The sequence below is a fragment of the Podarcis gaigeae genome, assembly GCF_964106915.1.
Source record: "Podarcis gaigeae genome assembly, chromosome: Z".
NCBI classification, from domain to species: Eukaryota; Metazoa; Chordata; class Lepidosauria; order Squamata; family Lacertidae; genus Podarcis; species Podarcis gaigeae.
In genome coordinates this window covers 10,765,749-10,786,859 of record NC_139691.1, presented here as the reverse complement: position 1 = coordinate 10,786,859, position 21,111 = coordinate 10,765,749, and the positions used below count along the sequence as shown (strand labels likewise).

Here is a 21,111-nt window from a genome sequence, read left to right as displayed (position 1 = left end):
GGGCAAATGGTCTGTGATTCCTACATTACAAGGGGTTGCACAAAATGACCCTTAGGGTCCCTTCCAACAGTCCTATCATTTTATGAATGACCTCAGCGTTTTAACACTCGTGTATGTAGCCCCCAGCATCAGAGACAGACAGTGTGGCTCTGAATACATTGCAAGCCTATGAGCATGTCCCAAGTATTTAGCAACATGAAATAATCCTAGATACAGGAGAGCGTGGTTGAAACAAGTCTGCTTCCTTATGAAGCCAATCTGTTTACATGCAAAATAAGCTGAAACAAAAACTTTCAATCTTGAAGCTGTGTCCCAAGTCAGGCAAATTGGAAGTGATATTGTCAATCTAGTTGTACAACAAGCATAGATGAACCTCAAGTACAAAAATGCAGTTTAAGAGAACCGCATGGCTGTTATGTTTATTGATCTGTTTAAGACATTTATATCCTAGTTTTCCTCCAAGGAGTTCAAAGTGACATACATATTTCTCCTTCTCATTTTATCTTCACAACAACTCTGTAGGGCAGGTTGGGCTGAGAGGGAACGACTGGCTCAAGACTGAGTCCCTGGGGATTTGAACCCTAGTATCCCAGGTCCTAGTCCAACACTAACTGCTATGCCACACTGACCCTTGTAGAACCTTGGTGTGGTGGCTGTGCATTTGATGTCACCAACAGCCATTGCTTAGCAACGAAATGTGCATCCGTTTGAACTGAGGTTCTTGAGGTTCTTGTATCCTCAGCACATACAGGGTTTAGAGAGATCTACTGTGGTGATCTTTGCTTTTTTTGTTGACAGGATGGCATCTGGCAAACTTCTGGCTGTAAGTGAATGTTGACATTTCTAGTGGACTTAGCTCTAGGGTCCAGAATATTGGCAACACAAACTTTGGCAAATAGCTATCAAAGGTCAAAGAAAGACAAGTTTTTGGCAGAGAATAATGAAGGCTCTAAAGGAAATGTTAGTATTATATATAGTTAGGGGTGCCAAATTGAAAGAAATATGCGGGGGGCACATACTTGATCACATGACACAGTGCACACACACACACACCATTTGAATGGTGTGCTCATCAACTCTGGGGGGAGGCTGGCCCCCTCTAATCTAGTTTAACATGGAAAGGAAGAGACAGAAAAAGAAAAATATATATTCAGCCAGTGCTGAATATATATTCAGGGGTACACATACCCCTAAACATTTTGTGAATCTAAGTTTGGCATCATTGAGGGGCAGTATTTCAATATGAGTAGGAAAGTGAGGTACCCCTAAACATATTTTTAGGGGGGAAAGCACTGTTTTCAGCCACTGTCTTGAGGTGGTGATGATGATGACAGTCTAACAACATTTAGTGAACCAGAGCACTGCCTATATGCTGGCTTCTTGTCCTAACAGTAACTTCTCTTGGTCTCTCCTCAGCCCTCCCTGGAGCTTCCAACATCTATGCTGGGTCCGCTGGTGGCAGTTTCATGCCTTTGTGCCTTGGGTCCTGACATGGAATGCCACCAGCAGGCTGCACAAACCCTCCGAAATATCCTGCCCGGGAAAGAAGGTAAGCCTGGAAGGAATGCATTGCCTGCAAGACCATAAGCCCAAGGATTACAGAAGCACAGAATAATTGTTGTTATTGTTTTTGATTTTGATTTAAAAACAACAACAACAACAACACCCACCTTGGTGGAGGGGAGTGATTCAAAAAGTAGCCTAAAGACGACTGAATGCAGCCATGGAAGGTTGAATGCTTGGCAGGGGGCGGGGGGCGGGATAGGAATGGAGTGGTTGAAATCCCGAAGGGCAGCACTCCAGACTGCAACGTTTCGTTGCATGACCCAGCTGTAAATACATTCTGTTTAAAGTGACTACTTCCCCTGCCCTCGTGTTTACACCACAATGGGATCTCAGGGCTCATCCACACTTCCACTTGTCCTGTGCCTAGAAAACACGGGTGCGGGTGGGTCATACGGAGCTGTGGACAAGCCCTTATGAGCTCTGTCCGAAGAAGGATGGGACAACACAGATTGTTAGAACTTCAAAGCCTTTAAAGGGCCAACAACCCTCTGGCCCCAAGACAGGCACTCTTCCTCCATTCCATAGGCTCTACTGCCTGGTGCATTTCCTGCACCACCCGTCTGGTAATATGCCACAGGGGGTGGGCATCAATTTACCATCACACACACACATTTTAGGAATGTTGTGTTGCGTGTCATTTTCAAGGTGGCTTTTAACTGCTTTTAATTTGATTTGAGGGAGGGCTAGGGGCACTGTGAGACGCAGGTGGCACTGTGGGTTAAACCACAGAGCCTAGGACTTGTCAATCAGAAAGTTGGCGGTTCGAATCCCTGCAAGGGGGTGAGCTCCCGTTGCTCGGTCCCTGCTCCTGCCAACCTAGCAGTTCGGAAGCACGTCAAAGTGCAAGTACATAAATAGGTACCGCTCCGGCAGGAAGGTAAACAGCGTTTCTGTGTGCTGCTATGGTTTCGCCAGAAGCAGCTTAGTCATTCTCGCCACATGACCCGGAAGCTGTACACCGGCTCCCTCAGCCAATAAAGTGAGATGAGCGCCGCAACCCCAGAGCCGGTCACGACTGGACCTAATGGTCAGGGGTCCCTTTACCTTTACCTAGGGGGCACTACTGTCCCGGATGATGGTTTGGACACCGCAGCTGCTCTCTGCCCCCAGGTCAGCCTTGACCCAGGGAAAGAAGAGCCTCAGCTGGGTGCCCCATAGCTGCCCTCCTTCCTGACCCAGGGAAGGAGGAGTTGCGGCTGGGAATGCAGGACACACAGAGATCTTCACCCTCCGCAGCCATCAGCCCCCACCTCTGGCAGGGCGCGAGAATGGGGGGGGAGGGATATCTGGTTCACGGGGGGACCCCCATGTTCTGCCCCTGGGGCCATGTCCCCCATGCTCCTCCCACGCTACACCACAGCTCATGCTGTGAGTTCTGAACAAAGAAATCTGGTGGGCTACTTGGATTTTACATTGCTGAAATTAGTCCCTTTCGCCGCAGTACAGATCACCTGCAGTGGCCGCAAACCAGCAAGGTCAACATCAGAGGATCTGGAACTACAACCATCCTCTGCGGAAGACAGCAACTCTGGAAACAGAAGATTCCATGAACGGCTGTCATCTGCGAAAGACACCCACTGATTATGCCAAGTAGACACCTCTGCCCTCAAACCAAAAAATTGTGGAAGGGGACAAACTGAAATTGCAGAGTTTTGAGAAATTAAAAGATAAAGTGCGAGACTGGCTTCATTATTATCAAATAATGGAGGTTTATAAGATGGACAGGAAAATTGGCTTCCAGGTGGAAAAATCAAAATTGGAAACAGAATTGTTAGAATCCAATACAAAAAAATTGTCAAAAATGTATAACTTGCTGTTGAAATGGAATACGCAGGATAAAACGGTGAAATCAGCCATGATCAAGTGGGCACAAGATATTGGTCATAACATTATGTTTGCTGACTGGGAAAAGTTGTGGACCACCGGAATGAAATTTACGGCATGTAATGCCTTAAGAGAGAATATTATGAAAATGATTTATAGGTGGTACATGACCCCAGTCAAGCTTGCAAAAATTTACCACTTGCCTGATAATAAATGTTGGAAATGTAAAGAAAATGAAGGTACTTTCTTTCACCTTTGGTGGACGTGCCCAAAGATTAAGGCGTTCTGGGAAATGATATATAATGAACTGAAAAAGGTATTTAAATATACCTTTCTGAAGAAACCAGAGGCCTTTCTCTTGGGTATTGTCGGCCAATTGGTGCCAAAGAAGGATAGAACTTTTTTTATGTATGCTACAACAGCAGCAAGAATACTCATCGCAAAGTATTGGAAGACACAAGATCTACCCACCTTGGAAGAATGGCAGATGAAGGTGATAAGACTACATGGGACTGGCAGAAATGACTGGCAGAATCCGAGACCAGGGGAGAGAGACAGCGGAAGAAGATTGGAAGAAATTTAAAGACTATCTTAAGAAATATTGCAAAATTAATGAATGTTAGAATGACGTTGGATTAGAAATTATGTGGTTTCCAGCTGTAATGGATAAGTAAAAAGAAAAGAAAGGTTAAAAATTAAATCAAAATTAAGGGAAAGGATTTGCTGAATTAATAAATTAGAAATTGGAATACAGAGAGGGGAGGTATGAGGAAGTCGGGGAAGTAAGTTATAAGAAAATAAGGGATTGAAATTATACTTGTTTTTTTTTGTCTGTTTGTATTATTGTTTGTTTTGTTTTTATATAACTTTTGAAACTTTAATAAAAATCTTTAAAAAAAACAAACCAAAAAATTGTGGTGACTTCGATACCTTGATATACAACTGTTAACACCTCCAGCCTTTGTTTATGTTGCATCAATTGCCCACTTTTGCCAGTGGCACACACACACATGAGCATGTCCTCCCTCGTTCTGCCGGACCCGCACGTCACCAATTGCATGTCAATTGGACGCTCCTCAAATGGTTGGTGCTATTTTCCAGAACACTGTATGTATGTATGTATGTATGTATGTATGTATGTATGTATGCTCTTGTTGACCTATTTCTATTATTATTATTTCAGTGTTCTAGTTTTTTTGTCAAATCTTTTTTACTGATTTTCAATTTTTTACAAACAGGGAGTTGAGCAGCAAGAAGATTATACACGCAGATGAAAAGAGAGGAATTTTTATTCAATGTTATATAATATTATTCAATAATTCAGCAGGGACTGGTCTTTTTCTCTTCTTTTTTACAGCAAGAACTCAAAGGTCGACCATCTCGCTTGGTGCATTTTCCAACCAGCCCATAATCGGCGGCGGCGGGGCGGGGCGCGCTAACCACTTTTCCTTCACAGTTCAAGTTCTTATTACTGTACAGCCTCTCCCCGCGATCCGAGGCACTCGAGCAGATTTGCCCCACCGTTAAGACTTTCCAGCTCTCTGTGCAGAAAAATCTGCTCCTTTCTGACCGGTTTGCTTTTAATTCCTCCGTCATAAATTGTCCAACGATCCAACAGTCCAAATTTTAATTCGCTTCCTCATAGTTCATTGATAGTTTTGTATTCCTTTAATCCCATCAATCTGAGACCTCCGGGTATAGGGCGGTATATAAAATTCAATAAATAAATAATAATAGTAGTAGTAATAGTAAGGAGGGGGTTGGGGTGGAAGGAAGAAGATGGCGTCGAGGTAAGGCGCTCTCACCAGAGCTGCACAGATTCTTTATTAATTACACGACGGGGATTTTTCTTTTTCTCGGAGGCAAGGTTTTTATATGTTTTATGTGCTCGGGCACTTATGGGCTTTTCATATTCAAATCTAGTAAGGGAATGGTGTTTCTCTCTTGACATAAAGGTGCATGTATAGCTCAGAGCAGCCTTCCCGTCCTCCATTGTTGCAGCAGCATCCACGTTATCTTGAACCTCATCGCCGCAGATTTCCCGTCCCGTTTTGTTTAAAAACCCTCACTTATATATTTCCATAGTCAAAGGGGGCGAGGAGAGAGATTATGAACCCTTACTTTATAAGCACATGTTTAAATCCTTGCAATCATAAACGTTAACAAAAATAATAACAAAAATAGATCACCTCACCTTTTCCAATAAAGGTTCCCCTTTATCACGTAGCTGCACAACAAGACAATGCTGCACAACAAGACAATGACCACGTCAGTGTGGTTAACTTGACCCAAGCTTACCCCCCCCCAAACATACAAACAAGCCACACATTGCAATCAACCGAACTTAACCAACCAAATCTTTGTAATCATAAATGTTAACAAAAATAATAGCAAAAAAGCAACAAGAGCCCCTATCTCCCCCTCCATCTTTTCCAATCTCATCCATGCAGGAATTGCCATTCAAGCCTCGTGCCTTTTCCCCCACCTTGTTATATGTATTTGTATCTTTTTATTTCACGAGATTACAATAAATTCTTTTTTAAACAAACATTTAAAAGCTTGTATTGCTAAGGTTTTCTGTGGATTGCAGCAGATGGGGGGCAGGACAGGAAAGACCACTTACTTTACATCACAAAACTAGGACAAAACTTTGGCATCAGTTTGAAGTAGATCATAAAAAATTGGATTTTGGGGTGTCAATTTATAACCCTGGGTTGAGTATCAAGTACTCCGTTGGGGGTGGCACAAAACACATGGTTTGCAGTACAAAATGAACAAAAAACATTGGCATTAGTTGGGAGGGGATCCAAAATTTTGGGGTCACACTTTAATGAAACTTTGATGTGAGACCAACATGTTGCAGTCCTACACACTTACTAATGAGTAAGTCAAATTAAACTTATCTGGACTTATTTGATGAGTAAATGAGTTTAGAATTGCATGGTGGGGTGTTTCGAGCTCACAAGATTGTTCTTACAATAGTTATAAGGCAATAGTTGCAGTCTTACTTTGAAGTTCCTGTGTTCCTTGAAGTAAGTTACACAATATCCTGGGAGGTTAAAATGCCCCCCATTGGATTTTCAACATTTGTCCTTTACTTTCTTGGGCTCCATGATCACTGCAGTTATGAATTTCCCTCCCTGCCGGGTATGGAAGAGAGAGAATGAAAGAGAAAAATAATTGAATTATATTTACTTCCAAATGTATGTGTCCTTTTCAACCCCTCCAGAGAAGCCTGGCCAAGGCCTCCAGGTGTTTGAGTGGCTCCTAGTTATCCTTACATTCATCTTCACTCTCTTGACTTTTCCCTTATCCATCTAGCTGTACATAGAGGTAAGAATGTTCCTGGTAAATAACATTCCCCAAAAGAATAGATGCATTCCTTACTTAAATTGAATGCTCACACACAGCTGAGCACTCATATTTTCTTCTTTTTTCTGAGCACTCAGACTGAAGCATTATTAAAAAGTGACTCTCCCCACCCCAGTTATCACCAAAAACTACTCAAGGCACCTTCAGACCCTGATATTGGGAAAGATTGCAGGCACGAGGAGAAGGGGACAACAGAGGACGAGATGATTGGACAGTGTTCTCGAAGCTACCAACGTGAGTTTGACCAAGCTGCGGAGGCAATGGAAGACAGGAATGCCTGGCGTGCTCTGGTCCATGGGGTCACGAAGAGACGACTAAACAACTAAACAACAACAACAACTCCCCCCATTATTAATTAAACATAACTTGAATAACAACATTATTCATATGAATGTAAACTAGTCCAAACCAAACATATGCCTGAGGAATATGCAATAATAAAGAATTCAATGTTTTCTCTCTGACAACTGGTTGAATATCCTGGAAATTACCATTCATATATTGAAAATTAAAGTATGGGGGAAATGTAATAAGCAAGATATACAATCAAGCAAATCAAATGTTCTTCCAGATAGGTTGGTAAGACACAGATGGTTGCTTTTTAAGTTTGCTGTACATGTATGTCTATTAAATATATGCCAAACCAATGTGAGATTCCTGGAGTTTTGGGCTTTTACCCAGGGTTTGGTCTCCTTTGGAATGAGGGATAACGGAGACAGTGGTGTCTTTATGCAATATGGTTTATTTACACATACACAACATGAGCCTACGATTGAGAGGTTCACAGCATTAACACCTCAAGAGAGTCTTGCTTCTCCCATAGCCACAGCCTTGGATTCCTACAGAAATTAGGCATGGCTCTGACTACCTGGCTTCCCAGCCTGCAGCTTGCTTCTACCTTCCAGCCCCCATGACTCAACTGTCAACTCTGGCCTTTGTCTTTCTAACCAGTTGAGGGAGGTTGGCCCACCCATTTGTTTTCTGGCACAGAGCCACTTAAAGGTAAAGGGACCCCTGACCATTAGGTCGTCACGGACAACTCTGGGGTTGCGGCGCTCATCTCGCTTTATTGGCCGAGGGAGCGGGCGTACAGCTTCCGGGTCATGTGACCAGCATGACTAAGCCACTTCTGGCGAACCAGAGCAGCGCACGGAAACGCCATTTTACCTTCCCACCAGAGCGGTACCTATTTATCTACTTGCACTATGACGTGCTTTCGAACTGCTAGGTTGACAGGAGCAGGGACCAAGCGACGAGAGCTCACCCCGTCACAGGAGTTTGAACTGCTGACCTTCCAATTGGCAAGCCCTAGGCTCTGCGGTTTAGACCACAGCGCCACCCGCGTCCTTAATTCTGTTACCTTAAGGGCACATAATTAGGCCATTACCTCACCAGGAAGCTAGAATAACTATTCCAGGTATTTGAAACCTTGCTTAGATTTCAACATTTGCTGGATCTAGGGATTAGAAAAGTCTCAGGCATACAGCCTGTGGTTGCAGGGCTGTTTTGCGCTCTAGGGAAAGGCACAGTTGCACACACCACCAACTTTCTAACTTCAGTTAACGAAAAGAAAAATTATGTATGATAGAAAAAAACGAAAAGCACAAAACTTGAAACTACTAAATTTATTTTAAATTGCAAGGCTAAGTAATCTGTATAAAACTGTGCCCTTTAAAGGTCAGTCTGTACAGCACCCTTCTGAGGCCTGGTGGACCTAATGATATCAAGGGCCACGGTCCTGGTAAATAGATATACAGTGGTACCTCGGGTTAAGTACTTAATTCGTTCCAGAGGTCCGTTCTTAACCTGAAACTGTTCTTAAACTGAAGCAGCACTTTAGCTAATGGGGCCTCCCGCTGCTGTCGCGCCGCTGCACGATTTCTGTTCTCATCCTGAAGCAAAGTTCTTAACCTGAAGCACTATTTCTGGGTTAGCAGAGTCTGTAACCTGAAGCGTCTGGGACCAGAAGCGTATGTAACCCGAGGTACCACTGTATATCAGACTGCTTTGCTTAAAGAAATCCACGCACGGGCAGAATGAAGCAGCCGAGGCCTCGGAGCCTGCTCACTAGGACCTGGGCGAGTAACAGACGGATCGAGCGTTGCTGGAGCAACCGCTGGCGCCCCGTCCTCGAATCGAGCCGGGCTGTGCAGGAATCGTGTTGGTTCGGTTAGTGCGTGCGGAGCTGGTCAAGTCGGTAGCTCTCATGACAGAGGGAGAGAAGGATGTCTCCGAAAAGACGGAAGTCGTCGATGCTCCTCCACGTGAGCGAGTGAAGGATTTGCAGTTTGGAGCAGGCGGGCTTCCGTGTGTAAAGATCTGGGGAAGGGGGCGAGCAGTCTGCTTTCTCTTCCGTGAAAAGCTTCTCTGCTTAAAAACCCAGGCAGGGTTAGAACCTCCCGCTCTCCCTCAACGCACGCTAATAAAGCCTAGCGTGCCTCTGAGCCTTGCCGTGCTTCATCGCGACCAAAAGGGGCCTCGCCGTTAAGGAGAAAGGAACTTTGTTGCGAAAGTGGGCTTCTCCTTGAGGTTTTCTGCCTTCCCCAAGCGAGAGGAACCCACGTCCTCACTTGTTCTTCCTGTTCCTTGCGGTTCCGCGTGTTAACTATACTGTAAAACCAGGTTACCCTTTAAGCATGCACATAGTTTCCTGGTCTCAGGAGCACGTAATCATATCCTGAAGGCAGCTCTGTCTTATTTATTTTTGTCTGTGGGATACTCAATGATAATTTAAAGACAAGTTTAAGAGTGCACCTGCTCTGACTCCATCCAGGGTGAAACAGAGGGAAGAATAAGGGTTTCTGAAGATGTGCAAAGTGTCCCCCTAATCACTGAGCTACTACAGCCCTCAGGAAGGGAATTTATTTTGCTGTCCTCAGGGAATGGCAACAGCCTGAAGAAGAGACTATGGAAGAATTCTTTTCAGAATAGTTTGAGACTGCTTACAGTGGTGTCCAAATTTGAGAGAGCCAGATTTGATGAAGTGAAGGGCTGTGGGGGCCGTGCTGACCTTTTTAAAGAATTGGAGTTGTTGAGCTTCTTTTAGGATTGAAGTTGTTGAGGTGTTTTTTTGGGGGGGGGGTTTACCTCACGAAATAAACTGCCACAGGGGCTGGATTAAACCAATCAGCGGGACAGATTAGGCCCCCGAAACGGACTTTGGACGTGCCTGGGCTTTATTTGAATGCTGTAAGGAAAGTGGATCGCAGCCTCTTGGGAGCTGGCCACTCCTGGCATATAAGAGTGGAGTTTATAGGCTAGGGTTAGCAGCTGCTTTGAGGAAGTGAAATCCCACTCCAAAGTGCTGGCAGATATTGGATTTCCTGGTAATATTTTGAGCAACTAGCTGACTGGATGAAGGATGGGTTGATGGTGTGCTCTGAGTACAGCAAAAGTTCAGCGGCAATAAATTAATTTGAGTGGTAGATTTGCTGGGTGTTGGTTTCACTATGCAGTGGTACCTCGGGTTACATACGCTTCAGGTTACAGACTCCGCCAACCCAGAAATAGTGCCTCAGGTTAAGAACTTTGCTTCAGGATGAGAACAGAAATTGTGCTCTGGCGGCGTGGTGGCAGCAGAAGGCCCCATTGGCTAAAGTGGTGCTTCAGGTTAAGAACAGTTTCAGGTTAAGAACGGACCTCCGAAACAAATTAAGTACTTAACCCGAGGTACCACTGTACATTTAAAACAGTACCATACCACTTTAAATAGTGGGCCTCCTTCCCCAAATCCTTGGAAGTGAAGTTTTTTTAGGGTGCTGAGACTTTTCAGGAGGACCCTTTCCCCCTTCCAGAGTGAAATTGTCCAAGTGGCTTAGCCATCAATCTTTCCAGAGAACTTTTGAAATCAGCACAGTTTTTTAATCAAGGGTTAAAACCAGCGCGGCTTTGAAAGGCTCAGCCCGCCGTCTTGATTCAAAGTGGCACCCAATGGTGTCCAAACATAGACAAAAACCTGCTCCATGAGCCATCGTGCAGAATTTGGTTGTGATAGCACAAATGCACAATAAGCATGCAGCCTCATAAACATATATTGCATTAAGTAAATGTATATAAAACACACAGGTGCAATTAATTTATGGGGATCACAGAATTTCCCTCCCTGCCGCATATGGAAGAGAGAGGGAGAGAATGAAAGAGAAAAATAATTGAATTATATTTACTTCCAAATGTACATGTCCTTTTCAGCCCCTCCAGAGAAGCCTGACCAAGACCTCCAGCCAATCGAGTGGCTCCTAGTTATCCTTTCATTCATCTTCGCGCTCTTGACTTTTCCCATATCCATCTGGCTGTGTATAGAGGTAAAAATGTTCCTGCTAATAACATTCCCCAAAAGGAGAATAGATGCATTCCTTACTTAAATTGAATGCTCACATACAGCTGAGCACTCGGATTTTCTTCTTTTTTCTGAGCCTTCAGATTGAAGCTCATACAGTGAAAATATATGTGCCCATCTGGTGTTTTATCATAGTTGTATTCTGCAACTTGCCCTTGACACAAGGGCTGCACATCCCATTTCACCCCATTGTGTGCACTGCCTGCCGCCCCCTGGCTTGGCCATCCACCTTAACTGACACTTTCGCTGCTCTGCCTCTGCTGCTGGTGGAGATCTCTCATGTGTCATGAGATATTGCCAGAAATTAGTGCTGATTCTGGCAGCAGAGGTGGCAGGGCAGAGTGTTAGTGATGGATTTATTCTTGGTTATTTTAGTTACCTGTTTTAATCTATAAGACACATTGAGTCCCGTCAAGGAGAAGGATAGGGTAAAAACAAAGTAATAAATGAAAAGTTGTTTGCGATGCCTCCCCAGTTCAACTGCATTATTAAGGGGCTGTAGTTCAGCAAAAGTGGGGTTATTTATTTATATGTATTTATTGCACTGATACCGCATCTTTTCCCACCTCCAAGGAGCTCAAGGTAGCATACATGGTTCTCCCATCCTCATTTAATCCCCACCAGAACCCTGTGAGGTAGGTTAGGCTGAGAGTCAGTGACTGGTTTAGGATCACCCACTGAGCTTCATGGTCAAATTAGGATTTGAACCCTAGTTTTCAGCATGAAGTTAACAAAACATGGTACTGATTAGTACCATGAAGCAGTGTTCCACCAGCCCACACAAATAGTGTTTCCACAATATTAAAAGCAGGGTTGCATCTAGCCACCCTGAGCATCTCACAATGAGCACAAATCTTTATTTATTTATTCATGAAATTTATGTGTCACTCTTCCTTCCAGAGGAGCATGGGGGGGGGGGGAGCAAACAATAAGTGATAAAGCAAACATCTTGAAAACTAAAGGCAATTCTAATGTATCAGGGACTCGGCTATTACAGCTGCAAATAAAATGTTTTAAGTGTGTTGTAAAGTGCGTTATATATTTGTGATACTAGACAGCGATGGTGAGCTATGGCAAATTCAATATATTTTTCAAAACATTTTTAAAAAAGCATTTTCACAGCATTTTTTATATGCTTCTAGATAGCAAATTAGGAAAGATCTCAAATTAAAAGGCTTTTTGAAAGAAGGACTTCTGTAGGCGCCAAAAAGACAGAGACAGCACCTGTCAAATATTCAAGGGGAGGGCATTCCAAACGGCAGGTGCTACAACATTAAAGGCCCATTTGCAATATTGTGCAGGATGGACCTTCTGATGAAGTAGCATCTCCAAGAGGCCCTCACCTGCATAGCTCAGTCACCAACTGAATATATAAGGAGTGGGGCAATATTTCATGTATCCTGGCGTCAAGCTTATATAGGGCTTTATACAGCAAAACCAGCATCCTGAACACAGTCCACTAGCTAATTGGTAGCCAGTGTAATCCTTTCAACAGTGGGATAATGTGTTGCTAATATCCTGTCTCAGTGAGCAGTTGAGCCACTGTGTTTTGCACCAACTGCAGCTTCTGGACCAACCTCAAGGACAGCCTCACTGAATTCACAATACAAAAGGACATCTGGAGGATTGCTGCAACTTTCTCCTATTCATTTATTTATTTATTTCATTTATATACCGCCTTTATCTTCCAAGGACCTCTACATGGTGCACATGGTTCTCCTCCTCCCCACTTCGTAAAAGGTGCAAAAGCCCCACAAAAATAGACTGAAATGTACAAGATGGAAATCAACCTGTGACTCCCCACCCCTTTCCTATAACAGGTTGTCTATGAATACGAGCAAGCTATCGTTGTAAGACTGGGGCGCATACAAAAAGGAGGTGCAAAAGGGCCAGGTGAGGGTTTCATATTATAGTTCCAACATGTGGCAGAACGTTAATGCTGATCAGTTTCATGGGAATGCCCTGAAGGCTTGTTGTAATTGTTCATTCTTCCCCCTGACTGTGGTTAGGTCATATATTCAAATTGCTGCTTTAAGAATCATGGCTCCCCCCAGAGAATCTTGGGAACTGTAGTATGTTACAAATCTCCTAGCAGCTTTCAGCATCCTTAACAAAATACAGTTCCCCGGATTATTGGTGGGTGAGTGGAGACATGATCCTTACAGTGGCAAGAGAGTGTCCCTAAGTGTATGGTGTGGATGTGGCCATGAATCTGCCAAAGGAGCTTTGGGATGGTACTTCTTGGACAAGAGTCACTCATTTGGCCTTAATCAACAGGGCTACCAACTCGAACCTGCACCCAGTGGTGATTGGTGCCCATTAGGAAGAGTAGGATGGAAGATAGAGAGATCAACAGTAGGTGGCACCAGAGCCATGGAACTAAAGAGTCAATGTTGTTTAAACTCCTGGTGGAACAAAGGAGAAGGAATGCTCGATAAACAAGTGACCTGGGAGTGCCCCAGTTTTTAAATGAAAATCAAATGAAGGCAGCGGAGGCTGGTCTATTTGAGCAAGTGGGGCTGTGCCCCACCAACTTCAGTCTGCCTGCCATCTTGTTTATAGCCTCTCCAGAGGGTGGCAGCCCCAGCCTCTGCTGGCATGCAGCCCCCTGAAAGTTGCCTACAAGGTAACATGGCCCTCAGGCTGAAAAGGGTTTCCTTACTGCTGTGATACGACCTCTTGTGAGTTGAACGGTTGCCATTTCTGTTCCTGCAGGCATCCATTTCCTTTTGCCTTGCACAGACACCCTTATCAGAGTGGACATGAGGACAAAGTCATTTACTATACCATTCCAGGAAGTAAGTAGTCCGCTTCCCAGGCTTATTCCCTTCTTCTCCTGATGGGAGCTGGAGTCCACAGTTTCCTCACCCCTGCTTTAACTGGACAAAAGTCCTAGGAGAAAGGGGATACATTGAACTATTTGATAGTGAGGGTTAAAGAGGATCTTCATGTGAACTAGTTCGATCTGCTGGATATACCGTACTTTTCCATGTATAACACGCCCCCATGTATAAGACGCCTCCTATTTTTGGGGACAACAAATGTGGGGAGATTGTCCAGAGTTGGTGAGCTTTTTTTTGTGTGGAGGATTGCACAGAGTTGTTGAGCTGGCCAACACTAACACTCACGCGTGCCCTAACAGCCTCCTAATGTCTGTCCCCCCACTGGCAGAAGCAGCCTATTGCCCACCCAATTGCCGCAGCAACACCCAGTCAACACCACCCCTTGCCGCAGAGACCACTAACACGCTGAATACCATCTCTGGCTCGTGGCATCAACCAATTTTCAACGTCACCCTTATGCTACCCATGTATAAGATGACCCCCTATTTTAAACATAATTTTTCAGTAAAAAAACATAGTCTTGTACACAGAAAAGTACAGTACAACTCCTACTGGACAGCCCCAACCAATATTTTCTCCCTTTCTCATGATGCTAGAACTTGGGGACGTCCGGTGAGGTTGAATGTTGAAAGAGTCAGGATAGACTTCTTCACACAGTGCATAGTGAGACTATGGAATTCACTCCCCCAAGAGGAAGTAACAGCCATCAACTTGGATGGCTTTAAAAGACAATTAGACATAGTCATGGAGGATAAGGCTATCAGAGGCAGTATATTTCTTTGCAAACTAGTTCCTGCAAATCACAAGTGACGAAAGCTGCTTTTGTGTTCAGGTCCTGCAACCTGGGCCCTGCAGTTGTCATCTGAGGTCCTTCTTCAGGAACATACCATCATTACATATTTTTAGGTGCTGGAGAAAAGCATTTCTTGTCCACCAAGCCATTGGCTTCTAATTCTTTGTGGCCTCTTTGAGTGAGTGGGATGTTTTAATGCTGCCTTTAAAAAATGTGGTTGTCTTTTAGATTTTTCTTTGCTCTGTTTTATGCTGGTCTTAGTGTGTATGTTGCTGTGAGTTGCTTTGAGTTACATTTGTTTAAAAAGTGACTAATAAGTTTAATTAATAATAATTATTGTTTTGGGGAGAGAGTACTAGATTATATCATTATTACTTATTAGAGGGGGAAGCTAGCATTATTAGAATAGAATATTATTTTCTTCATGGTATTTTATTAATTGTATCCATGGAATTTGACAATTAGTGATTGTAAAGGGATTCTCCGTGCGCTCGCTGTGACTAAAAGACTGATATTGATCCACTGGAAAGATGAATTTATGGCTCCCTTTAATCAATGGATACAAAACATAGCAACTCTTGCAACATGTGAATGGATTTATGAATAAATATATTTGGAAAGCATTTATAAAAAATATAATAGGTTATAAATAAATCTATATGTATTGGAATAATAATTTCATTTATATACCTTTGTATTAGACAAGTATGATTGTAGTGGGGGATTTTGTATTTTTAATGCATTTTTATTTCCTTTTTCACTATATCTTGCTTACCCAAAATATTTTCAATAAAAAAAAAACAAAACACTTTACATCTCTTTATCATTCTTATATGTTGGAGTTTTTCTATTTTTCCTTACCTCACTGCTGCTTCTCCCTTAGATTTTTACCAAAGATCCAATGACTGTGGATGCGGATGGTGTGATTTATTTCCGAGTGCAGAATCCCATCCTTGCTGTCACAAATGCCACTGAAGCAGTCGTGGCCACTCAGCTCTTGGCTGAAACCACTTTCAAGAATGTTTTGGGGACTAAGAACTTATCTGAAATCATCTCCAACCGGGAACAAATTGCACATACTATACAGGTATGGCTAAGCTGCGGTTCCCAACCTGGTGCCCGCCAAGGCCTTCATTGGAGCACCCCACCCCCCGCAAGGCAGGTGCCTCAGACTCTGAGCTTTTCATTTTAAAAAAGTCTCTAGCCTTCTAGAAAGAAAGTTAGGAAGCAAAATGTGTGGGCCCCCTTCTAAGGATTGCTGTGAACTGAACTAGGCTGGCTGCTCCTGCCTATCAGTGTTTCTAGCCAGTAATTGAAGTCAGAGCTCTGATTGTTAGGTGAGTTGTGTGGTCACCAGGCAACAGAAATCCCTGGGGTCCTAAAGAGCTCCGGTTTTCCTCTCCCCTTTAGCGCATTTTTCCTACTTCTGACTTATTTTTTAGAAGTCCTTGTAGTTTGCCCTTTGCTAGCAAGCAGGATTCGTTTTTCTTGTAGTGCATTCGTCTACAATCAGGTGTTTCCTAGAGGTTATTTCCCACAAATACTCCTACAAAATAAGTGGAGGGGGATGTTAAAGATTCCCATAATCAAACAGCAAATGCAAAATCTGAAAACTTTGCAAACAGACTTAAAGCATGTTTCTTGCTGTGCAGAGGCTGCTGTCCAGGTACTTGTTAAGAACCCACTATACAGTGTAATAAGCTTACAGTGCAATTGTATACATGTCTATTCAGAAGTAAGTCTCTTTGTGTTTTAAAATAATATTTTATTTTAAATGTTATTTTATTAACATGCAGGAAAACGAGATACATTTTAGTATAAGCTACATAGAAAGGAAAACAAAATCTAGTTACAGCAAATAAATTTTGAAGTAATGTTAACTTTCTGGACAGGCATATGATAAATACCTTCATTAAGGGATTTACTCAGGTAACTACATCAAATAAATATCTGAACAGATTTCTAAAATTTGCCCATTTTTCCATTTCAGGGTGTGGGGGTAACAGAATTAAGAACTCTATAAAGGAGGTATGAACACAGATAGAACTCAGATCATCCAAATCCACTAAAAGGGACTGTCCCTGTCCCTGCACATTAATATACATTACAAAATCTTACCATACACACACACACACACACACACACACACACACACACACACTTTGGCCTTTAAGAACTCTTGATTTGAATGTCATTTTTTTTCAAGTAACACTTGAACAAAGCTTATACCATGGTTAGACTATGTCTGATCTTTACTGAGCAATTTGCTCTAGGGCTTGTTTGTTTGTTTGTTTCAGCTGCGAGGTTATACGACCATGAGCTTTCATCCTGATTTACATGCATGGTGGTTATGTCTTCCCATTAGTCAGTCATTTATCTCATACATTTTAGTGCATTTAGACGCCACTTTCCTAACTGCAATATTACAGTTCTTAAAATGGATCTGTTGTGCCAGGGTGCCTTAATCCACTTTAATTGCAGAAAAACCAAAATATCTAGTGTGTGACATAAGTCCTGCTCATTTGTTCTGTTGAGTTTCATGGCTCACGTAATTGCTATACAGTATGTATAATGGCTGATGGCTGACTACTATATTTCCCTCACATTTTTTTTAACAGACCACACTGAACAACACCACAGGTGACTGGGGCATAAAGGTGGAGCGTGTGGAGATCAATGACGTGAAAGCAAAAGTAAAGGTAGGAGCCTCTGTATCTACTGTGTGTCACTTTGAAGCTGTTTTGTGGAAAGCAACAAATAGATGGAATAATAGCATGTTAATAATAGCCTGTTAAGATGGTGGGACTGTCACTTGGAAAGTGGTGCAGCCGCAAAAGAAAACTAAGGCTGGGTACACACAACATGGAGTACTTGCTTTTTCCGCATAGTCCACACACATTTACTAGGGCCCAGTTTCCTTGGAATGAAGGTTTAGAGGAGACTGTGGTATCTTAAGGATATATAGTTTTATTTACACATATATGCAACCTGAGCATAGGATGAAGGGGTTCACAGCATTAATACTGCAACAGATCTTGGCACAGAACAAGAGATGCTTATGTGTCCTTCGCCTTCTAGCTCTCTCACACTCCACCAACTGTGGCCTTTGTTTTTCTAACTACCAGCTACGTGAGAGGAGGGTGTGGGAAAGGCCCACCTATTTGTTCTATAGCACAGAGCAACTTATTTGGATATGCTAAATTGTGGTACTTAACTAGCCAGCCAAAGCCATTACCTGGTCAAAGGAACTGGCTTGGCAAGCTCAACAACTTCTGCGTCTGGATTTTCTCTTTTTGAAATATGGCAGCCCTCCCATAGAATCAATCTAGGTTGAGAGCAGCAGCATGTTGAGCAGGAATGTTTCTGGATTGAGAGAAACAACATTTTTGTGGAGAAAATGGCTTAGTTTGTATACAGCCAAAGATTCAATGGCATGGGGGCTGTTCATCTGGGAACTGTAGCCTCTGTGCAGGCCACGTTTCTCTTAAATACTTCCTTAGCTGTACCAAGTCAGGTACTTAAATGGCTACTTGCCAGGACAGTTATGTTCTACCTCCACTGTTGGATGGCAAAGTGGATTTATTGCATTACACAACAATGCTTTCCATGAAGCTCCACACCAGATAGGAACTTGAATCCCAGCTTCAAAATACTGACAGTGTGGATCTCCCCACCCCCACCCAATGTTGCAGCTCAAAATAGTTTCCTGATCAGCTCTTTAACTCTTGCTTTTATTGGTCAAAACCAGAAATGTTATTGGGAATCCCCTGGTCAACAGCTCATCACTCAATCTGCACTATCTGGTGTTTTGCCAGTGTAAGGATGACAGTGCTCAGTCTTTTCTTTTTCTTTCCTTATTTCCTGCCACCAGTGTGTTTGTAGTCAACCCCCTTGAAATCATGTGTTGCTTGTTCTGGGGTGAAAAAAATCCAGAGAAGGACCAGAAGATAATAGTAGTAGTAGTAGTAGTAGTAGTAGAAGATAGTAGTAGTAGTAGTAAAATAATAATAATAATAATAATAATAATAATAATAATAATAATAATAATTATTATTATTATTATTATTATTATTATTATTATTATTATTATTTATACCCCACCCATCTGGCTGGGTTTCCCAGCCACTCATGTTCACATCAGTTTGCATTAAAAAAACAAAAACAAACCCTCGTGGAAATTCATCAGCTATGGAGTGCAGGTTTACAGTATTATATACATTTTTGTAAGTAATTTTGCCTGAGAAGCACATTATTTGAAAAACAGTTTCCCCTAATAGAATGCAATTTTGTATGTTGTCTTCACCAAATGTATGCATTTTAGGCACACAACTTGGCTGGATAACTGCATTGCGAAATTCAGAGAAATGTGAATGTCAAGAGATGAGTGCCATTTGATACTTTTATTGCTTTGGAAAGCGCAAATTAAGTTGTTTCCTGAATCAAATTCCTCCCCTATCCTAGTAGCATAGGGTCTCAAATGGCTTGTTGGCCTTGTGATTTTATCTCTTTCAGGTCACTGTGGGAGAGAGTGAAAGGACCAGCCCCAAGACTGTGAAGGAATCTTCTGTTGTCATGATTGAATCTCCCAAGTCTCTCAAGTTTCACTGCTTGAAGACGGAGACCAGGACCTGTGAGGATGCCAGTGTTACCAATCAACAGACTGTCATCAATCAACAGACTGTCATATTCCACTAACAGTAGATAAGCTGCAAGGCATTGTGGGAATGAAGTGCTAACTCAGGACACTGATGCACAGGGAGATGCTCTTTCACAGGAGGCTAGATTCCTTTTAAGTGCATGAAGTGATTTTATTTATTTGCCTATTTTTAAAGTTTTACATTTTGTTGTTTCATTGCCCCTCATCCCAAAATATGAATAAAAGTAGAAATATGATGGACAATATATTCTCAATCTGCCATCCTTACACCCTTTCTCTCATCTCCAACATAGTGATACTTAGGAACATAGGAAACAGCCTTATGCTGAGTGAGACCATCGATCCATGTAGCTCTATACAGTCTGCACTGACTGGCAAAGACTCCCAAGGGTTTCAGAGAGGGCTTTCTCCTAGCCCTACTTGGAGATGCTGGGAATTGAATCTGAGACCTTTAGCATACAAATCATGTGCTCTGCCACCAAGTTATGTCCTCCCCCTCAACATAATGATTCTGTGGTTCTGAAGAATAGGATGAATTAAATAGGAGCAAAGGAATGTGGGAAGCTGCTTTTTACAGTATCAGACCATTTACTGCTGAACCCAGCACCTTCTGCATGCCAAGCTGTTGCTTTACCACTGAACCTGATGTTTACTGAGCATTCATAATGATTTGGCTTGGTTCAAGCGTAGACATACATGCCACTGAAATAAAGTTATGAGCACTGGAAAAACAACAATACTAAAGTATCAGTTTTCGGTGTTCAGGGAATGAGGCATTTGGAGAGGTTTTCTCCCTCATCAAATATCTCTGATGACATCTTCAAGTTCTTCAGTTGTGGACATGTGGAACTTCTTCTCATGTTTCAAGCAAAATATTGGTTGCATTCATTTTTCTTCCGTAATTTGTTTGAGAATACCAAGTAATGACTTCATTGCTTCTTCCAATGTCACTGATGTAGCTCTACTCTACAGACACTAGCTGCTCACACTTTGGAACTGGTGCCCTGCTGATCTAACTAGAGTTAGATCACGTTACAACCTGACAACTTGCACATGTTACAACTTGTCAACATCCTTCTTAAATGTTGGTGCCCAGAACTGGACATGGTACTCTCAGTGTGGTCTGACGATGGCAGAATAGAGAAGGACTATTACATTCCTTGATCTGGACACCATAATTCTCTTGATGCAGCCTAGAATAGCTTTTTTTTTCTGCTGCATCATACTGTTGACCCATGTTAAGTTTGTGGTCTACTAAGACCCCTTTTCATATGTACTACTGGAAAGCAGATGTCCCCTATTTTATATTTGTGCATCTGGTTCTTCATGCCTATGTGTAGAACCTCCTCAATCTGTTAAGGTTATATTGAATTCTGATTCTGACTTTAGCAACATTGGCTACCCCTCCCAGTTGGTGCAAGTTTGATGAGGGTGCTGATAGTTGCTAGAAGACCCCTATTCACCCTCAGACAGCTATAATTCAGAGTGGTTTAGCAATCAATCCCTCTTCACAGGGAACTTTGGAAGTTGAAGCTCTGTGAGGGGAATACTGGGTCTCCTAATAACTCTCAGCACTCTTGAGAAGCTACAGCTCCCACAATTATTTGAGGGAAGCCATAACTATTTAAAGTGGTATCGTAGTGCTTAAAATACACAGTGTGAATGTGGCCCATGTGGTTGCTAGAAGAACCCCATGTGATATTGACCTTGGACTGCTTCC

General features: G+C 42.7%; 1 protein-coding gene and 2 long non-coding RNA genes across 4 annotated transcripts; 2 read left to right on the top strand and 1 right to left on the bottom strand.

The window, feature by feature from the left end:
- The first annotated feature begins 443 nt into the window (after positions 1 to 443).
- Positions 444 to 3,185, top strand: LOC310837112. 2 transcript variants are annotated; one of them, XR_014560433.1, is made up of 3 exons: positions 444 to 908; positions 1,417 to 1,549; positions 3,008 to 3,185. It is a non-coding gene; the product is annotated as an uncharacterized lncRNA (long non-coding RNA). The 2 variants fall into 2 exon arrangements; XR_014560434.1 differs by having other exon boundaries at positions 449 to 823.
- A 5,583-nt stretch (positions 3,186 to 8,768) lies between these two features.
- LOC310836509 (stomatin-like) lies at positions 8,769 to 19,634 on the top strand. The gene is made up of 7 exons (XM_083721897.1): positions 8,769 to 9,026; positions 10,951 to 11,063; positions 12,919 to 12,991; positions 13,814 to 13,896; positions 15,618 to 15,821; positions 17,353 to 17,433; positions 19,247 to 19,634. The coding sequence occupies exons 1-7, from the start codon at positions 8,969 to 8,971 to the stop codon at positions 19,427 to 19,429; spliced, it is 795 nt and encodes a 264-aa protein (XP_083578023.1). The 5' UTR covers positions 8,769 to 8,968; the 3' UTR covers positions 19,430 to 19,634.
- LOC310836573 lies at positions 16,477 to 17,345 on the bottom strand. Its single transcript, XR_014560160.1, has 2 exons — positions 16,878 to 17,345; positions 16,477 to 16,847 (listed from the first exon to the last, which is right to left on the bottom strand). It is a non-coding gene; the product is annotated as an uncharacterized lncRNA (long non-coding RNA).
- Positions 19,635 to 21,111: the final 1,477 nt, after the last annotated feature.